The sequence below is a fragment of the Cervus canadensis genome, chromosome 16 (assembly GCF_019320065.1).
Source record: "Cervus canadensis isolate Bull #8, Minnesota chromosome 16, ASM1932006v1, whole genome shotgun sequence".
In the NCBI taxonomy this organism is placed as follows: Eukaryota; Metazoa; Chordata; class Mammalia; order Artiodactyla; family Cervidae; genus Cervus; species Cervus canadensis.
In genome coordinates, this window is record NC_057401.1 from 39943113 (window position 1) to 39950260 (window position 7148).

General features: G+C 41.8%; 1 protein-coding gene and 1 non-coding gene across 2 annotated transcripts; both read right to left on the reverse strand.

Annotated features, from left to right (window-relative positions):
* Window positions 1-1191: 1191 nt before the first annotated feature.
* Window positions 1192-1298, reverse strand: LOC122454691. Its single transcript, XR_006273496.1, has one exon. It is a non-coding gene; the product is annotated as a U6 spliceosomal RNA (small nuclear RNA).
* Window positions 1299-2948: 1650 nt separating this feature from the next.
* LOC122454302 (Golgi phosphoprotein 3-like) lies at window positions 2949-5173 on the reverse strand. The gene is made up of 2 exons (XM_043488686.1): window positions 5116-5173; window positions 2949-3416 (listed from the first exon to the last, which is right to left on the reverse strand). Exons 1-2 carry the CDS (start codon window positions 5171-5173, stop codon window positions 2992-2994), a joined length of 483 nt encoding a protein of 160 aa, XP_043344621.1. The 3' UTR covers window positions 2949-2991.
* Window positions 5174-7148: the final 1975 nt, after the last annotated feature.

The following is a 7148-nucleotide window of genomic DNA, read 5'->3' on the forward strand; positions in this document are numbered from 1 at the left end:
TGAATCAGCCATGGATTTACATGTGTTCCCCATCCCGATCCCCACTCCCACCTCCCTCTCCACCCGATCCCTCTGGGTCTTCCCAGTGCACCCAGGCCCAAGCACTTGTCTCATGCATCCAACCTGGGCTGGTGATCTGTTTCACCTTAGATAATATACATGTTTCGATGCTGTTCTCTCAAAACATCCCACCCTCGCCTTCTCCCACAGAGTTCAAAAGTCTGTTCTGTACATCTGTGTCTCTTTTTCTGTTTTGCATATAGGGTTATCATTACCATCTTTCTAATCTAAAGTCCATATATATGCATTAGTATACTGTATTGGTCCTTATCTTTCTGGCTTACTTCACTCTGTATAATGGGCTCCAGTTTCATCCATCTCATTAGAACTGATTCAAATGAATTCTTTTTAATGGCTGAGTAATATTCCATGGTGTATATGTACCACAGCTTCCTTATCCATTCGTCTGCTGATGGGCATCTAGGTTGCTTCCAAGTCCTGGCTATTATAAACAGTGCTGCGATGAACATTGGGGTGCACGTGTCTCTTTCAGATCTGGTTTCCTCGGTGTGTATGCCCAGAGTGGGATTGCTGGGTCATATGGCTGTTCTATTTCCAGTTTTTTAAGAAATCTCCACACTGTTCTCCATAGTGGCTGTACTAGTTTGCATTCCCACCAACAGTGTAAGAGGGTTCCCTTTTCTCCACACCCTCTCCAGCATTTATTGCTTGTAGACTTTTGGATAGCAGCCATCCTGACTGGCGTGTAATGGTACCTCATTGTGGTTTTGATTTGCATTTCTCTGATAATGAGTGATGTTGAGCATCTTTTCATGTGTTTGTTAGCCATCTGTATGTCTTCTTTGGAGAAATGTCTGTTTAGTTCTTTGGCCCATTTATTGATTGGGTCATTTATTTTTCTGGAAATTGAGCTGCAGGAGTTGCTTGTATATTTTTGAGATTAATCCTTTGTCTGTTTCTTCATTTGCTATTATTTTCTCCCAATCTGAGGGCTGTCTTTTCACCTTGCTTATAGTTTCCTTTGTTGTGCAAAAGCTTTTAAGTTTCATTAGGTCCCATTTGTTTATTTTTGCTTTTATTTCCAATATTCTGGGAGGTCGGTCATAGAGGATCCTGCTGTGATTTATGTCGGAGAATGTTTTGCCTATGTTCTCCTCTAGGAGTTTTATAAAAAATATGGAACACTTCACGAATTTGCGTGTCATCCTTGCACAGAGGCTATGCTAATCTTCTCTGTATCGTTCCAATTTTAGTACATGTGCTGCCGAAGCGAGCACCCCATTTCTGTTTTGTGGTGAGAACATTTAAGATCCCCTCTCTTAGAAACTTTCAAATAAATAATACAATATTATTAACTATAATCACCAAGCTGTACATTAGATCTCCAGAACTCATTCATCTTATGGAAGTTTGTAATTTTTGACCAACATCTCCCCATCTCCCCTACTCTCAGCCCCTGGTAACCTATTCACTGTTCCCATGAGTTTGGCTTTTTTAGATACTATATATAAGCGATATACTATATGTGTCTTCCTCTGACTCATTTCACTTAGCTTAATACCAACAAAAAAATTGTTAAGGTATGTATCTTGACTGAACTTTACCAAAATCTACCCTGATACGTACAGCTTTTTACTTTTGGTGAGTTAAGAATACAGAAGAACTTGTACTTGTGGACAAACTTAAACTCAAGAGATGCTAATGATGTGCTTTTGAAGCTGGAGGTAGTTTAAAGAAAAGATACATGCACCCCAATGTTCGTTTCAGTGCTATGACATGGAAGCCAAGACATGAAAGCAACCTTAAAGGTCCACTGACAGTGAAGTGTATAAAGAAGATGTGGTACATACATACGATGGAATATTACTTAGCCATAAAAAAGAATGAAAAAAACCTATTTCAGCAACATGGGTGGACCTAGAGATTATCACACTAAGTGAAGTAAATCAGACAGACAAATATCATATTGCTTATTGTGGACTCTAAAAAAAAAAAATGATCCAAATGAACTTACTTTACAAAACAGAAATAGACCCACAAACACAGAAAACAAACTTATGGTTACCAAAGGGGTAGTGAGAGGTAAATTAGGAGGTTGGTATTAACATACGGGGACTTCTCTGGTAGCTCAGGTGGTGAAGAATCCAGCTGCAATGCAGGAGACCCGGGTTCGAATCCTGGGTCTGGAAGATCCACTGAAGAAAGGATAGACTAGCCACTCCCGTATTCTTGGGCTTCCCTGGTGGCTCAGCTGGTAAAGAATCTGCCTCCAATGCAGGAGACCAGGGTTTGATCCCTGGGAAGAGAAAGGCTACCCTCTCCAGTATTCTGGCCTGGAGAATGCCATGGACTGTATAGTCCTTGGGGTCACAAAAAGTCAGACACTACTGAGCGATCTTCACTTTCAGTTTCACTTTATTAACATATACACACTATTACATATAAAACAATCCACCAGGACCTACTGTATAGCACAGGGAACTATACTTAATATTTTACAATAACATATAAAAAAAATCTGAAAATAACATATATGTGCAACTGAATCACTTTGTTGTACACCTGAAACTAACACAACTCTGTAAGTTAAGTGTACTTTAATTTTTAAAAATTTGTAAAAAACCCCCCCAAAACCCAAAAAGCAACAACAAAAGATTGGAGGTAGTTTGAAAGTAAACACAACAAAAATCCAGACTTGTTACAGTAAGAACAGCAACTCTCTTGAACTCAAAAAGGAATGAAATGCCAAAAGGCAGTAAAACTTTCTGTCTTCTAAACCTGAACAGAAAGTTTTCTCATACCCCCAGCTTCTTGCATGCACACACCCACAACAGGAAAAGCCACCTCCCTATTTCATGAAACAGAAGCCAATTACAGTGTGGGAAGTACAAACTGCAGACAACCAGAAGTCCGAGAAGAAAAACGACTGGTTCCCGAGAGAGAAAAGGGGAGGCGTGGTTCGGGGCAGGGTCACTTGGTGAAGGCCGCCACCACCGCCCACAGCACCTCGTTGGTCCCGGCCTTCAGACACTCCACCTCGGGGTCCAAGTCCAGGAGCTGCCGCACCCGCTTGGTGGCTACATCGTACTGCTCGTCCAGCAGGGGCGCGAACGCGTTCTCCAGGACGTCGGAGGCGTGGGCCAGGTAGATGAGGGCCAGCAGGCGCTTGTCCATGCGGTGAGGGTCGTTCACCCACTTGTCGAGAACGGCTTCCTGCACCTTCTTGATGAGGCGCTGCTTAATGTTGTTGTTGGTGAGGGGGTGCGTCGTCATGTCAAAGAGGAGGAAGTTCTGTTTCTCTGTGGTCAGCACGCCCTTTTCTACCAGGTTTTTAGCTAATCGTTCCCGCACGTGTCTTAACGGAAAATGCAGTTTTAGTGAATTCAACGTCTCACCTAAACAAAAGAGTTCAAAAGTTAGAGAAGAATTTCAGCTATTATTTTCTTTGTACTTGTAAGGCGTGCGTGTGCTCAGCCTCTCATTCGTGTCCGACTCTTTGTGAGCCCATGGACTGTAGCCCACCAGGCTCCTCTCTCCATGGGATTATCCCAGCAAGAATACTGGACTGGGTTGCCATAGGGATACCAAAATATGTTCATTGTAGCTGGTTTGCTTCCAGAGAAGTAGAAGATAAGAAGTGTTCTAGGACAGTCTGTGTTTCCAGAAAGCAAATTTCTTGTGGGATAGGAATCATATTTTATTAATCTCTGTGGCTTGGTACCAGGTTTATTTCCTGGAACATAGTACTTGCTCAAGAAATATTTGAAAAGGAGAATGAATGAAGTATTCAAATACATGAATTGGAACAGATTGCTAGTAGTTTTGGTTGATATGAGTCAAATTATAAAATGGTAATTTCTGGTACCTTTCTGTCAGCATAGTGGTGTTAATAAATACCCAAAGTATAAATGAGAGATTCATTTACTTTTAATTTAAAAGAATTTTGGCTGTTATGCATCTTCACTGTGGCACATGGGGTTCGCTAGTGCAGCGCTCGGCTTCTCTGTAGTTGTGGCATGCAGGCTCAGTAGTTGTAGCATGAAGGCTTAGTTGCCCCATAGCATGTGGGATCTTAGTTCCACGACCAGGGATCAAACCCATGTCCCCTGCATTGGAAGGCAGATTCTTAACCAATGGACCACCAGGGAAGTCCCCTAATAAATTTAATAAATTTTTAAAAGGAATACTTTTAACATCTATAGAAAAGTTGCAAAGATAGTAAAGAATTCCCACATGTCCCACTGCTGTTTCCCCATTAATATAGTTCGTACATTTGTCACAATTAATGAACATTGCTACATAAATATTGAGCAATTAACACTTTCTACTTTTTTCTACACTACCTAAAGTGGTTTCCCTGGTGGCTCAGATGGTAAAGAATCCACCTGCAATGCAGGACACCCAGGTTCGATCCCTGGTTCAGGAAGATCCTCTGGAGAAGGAAGTGACAACCCACTCCATTATTTCTGCTTGGAGAATTCTATGGACAGAAGAGCCTGGTGGGCTACATACAGTCCGTGGAGTCTTAAAGAGTCAGATATGACGGAGCAACTAACACACACAGTCCATACACTAGATTTCCTTGGATTTTGCCCGATGCTCTTTTTTTTGTTGTTGTTCCAGGATCCTACCCAGGTTACTGTATTACCTTTATTTGTCATATTTTCTTAGGTTTCTTCTAGTAATGACAGTTCTCCAGTCTTTTCTTGCTTTTGATGACTTTGACAGTTTTGAAAAGTAGTGCGTGCATGCTCAATCACGTCAGTCCAACTCTTTACAACCCCACAGACCACAGCCTGCCAGGCTTCTCTGCCATGGGATTCTCCAGGCAAGAATACTGAAGTGGTTGCCATGCCCTTCTCCAGGGGATCTTCTCGACCCAGGGATCAAACCTTTGGCTTCCGCAGCTCCTTCACTGCAGGCGGATTCTTTACCGCGGAGCCAGTGGGGAAGCCCCTTGAGAGGTCGTGGTCAGGTACTTTGTAGATTGCCCCTTGATTGGGATTTATCTGGTGTTCTCATGATTAGACTGAGGTTACAGGTTTGGGGGGGGTGGGACCACGAAGGGTGCATACTGTCTGCATGACTCGTCACTGTTGATGTAGACCTTGATCGCCTGGCTGTGGGAGGGTTTATCAGGTGTCTCCACCATAAAGCCCTTCCTCCCTCACCCCTCCTTCCTGCTCTGTGCTCTTGGACGGAAGTTGCTATGTGCAGCACACAGTTAAGGAGTGGAGGCTTATGCAGCACTTCCTTGAGGGTGAGGTATTTTCATAAATTATTTGGAATTGGAAGTTGCATTTCTCATGAAAGAATTAAATTGTGATTCTCATTAAAGATGGCTGGTTGAATAAATACTCTCTTCCCAATGAAAATGCTATGAAAATGAGAGTAAAAGGATTTTTATAGAAGCATAAACCCATGATGAAAACAGGAAGGAACACAATAGCAGTAAAATGCTGGATACTGCAAAGAAGATGGAAAAGTGGTAGATGGATTAGCGGGTCCAAGAAAGTTAATCCTAAACTTGCAGCGGGTGAAGCTGGGAGGTATCCTGCTTTATAGAGCAGAACCCTGGAGGCTCAGAAATTGGCACCAGATAACTGTGGGAATGGCGGTGGGGCGGGGTGGGGGGGGGGGTGCAGATAATGGTAGGGCTAAAAATAGAGAGACTATTTGAAAGTCTATTTGAAAAGCATCTCCAGATCTCCTCCTCTACTCTGGGAGCTGCCCCAGTAAAAGATACTAAAACAAAGGGTCTCTGGACTCAGGGACACAAGGCACAATTTGAAAGAGGCAGGAATCTCCCACTGATAATGGAGGGATCAAGTAAGAGTTATGTCCTAGAATTTGGGACATCTCAGCCTTCTCCCTCCTTTCAACTCTCAGAATACTGGAAGCTAGAATTATACCCTCCAGCCAAGACATCGGCAGAGCCTTTTCTGGAAAATTCCACCAGCCCAAGAGAAAAGGATGAAAACCACTGATATGAGGATTTCCCCAAAGAATTACAACAAAGCCCTTTACCACCTCCCACCATGTACACAGACAGCTTCCAAGTAACTTTTTTGGCCTTCCTTTCTAAGTATGAGCAGACTGCTAGAGAATGTCATACATTTGGGGGAAAAAAAAATCCTCTAATGTGAAATGCAGAGTTCAAAATAAAATATTAAAATGACAAAAAGATGTTTCTAATTCCTCCAAAGTGGAAACAACCCAAATGTCTAGTCAACTGCTGATTGTCCAAACAAAATGTGATCCATCGGCACAAGGGAACACTCTGCAACAACAAAGAGGAATGAGCTCCTGATGCTGCAAAAAGATGGCCTTCAAAAACAGCACGTAACATGAAAAAGCAGACACAGAAGGGCATACACTGTGGTTCTATTTATACGGAATGCCTAGAAAAGGGAAAAGTATACAGACAGAAGCCAGAGTACTGGTTGACTGGGAGTAGGGTTAGGAATGAAGATGCAAGCAGGCACCAAAGACCTTTGTGGGGTGGTGGAAATGTTCTGAAATTAGACTGAAGTGATGGTTGACTGACTCAAGAAATATGCTAAACATCAGTGAATTAGACACAGTGGGTGAATTTATGGCATACAGATTACACCTCTGATAAACCTGTATAGTCAAAAAAGAAAAAGGACACTGAAACTATGGAGGAAGAACAAAAATCGGGGTGGGGGGGGAAGTCATTACAGTTCTCAGAGAAATAAGGGAAAATATTGTATTTGTAAGACAGGAACAAAATGGTAGTTTTGACAAGAATAATCTTTAGAGAATGACAACAACAAAAATACTAGGAAAATAAAAATTAGATGGCAGAAATGCAAAATCTAGTAGAAAAGCAGAGGATGTAGCTAGGGAATCCAAAACTTAGGGCAAAGTGGCAAATAATTGGACAGTAAGAGACAAAAACTTAAGAAATTAGTTGACCAATTCAGGAGGCCTCACAACTAAATAATAGGAACTCCAGAAAAAGAGAACAGAAAAGATGATGAAGAAAGGTGTTAATAAAATAAGAGAATTTTCTGAAGCTGAAGAATATCAGCCTTTTTTTTTTTTTTTTTTTTGCATAAAAGGTCCTTTGAATATTCAAGCCCACTGAATAAAAGACAAAAAAC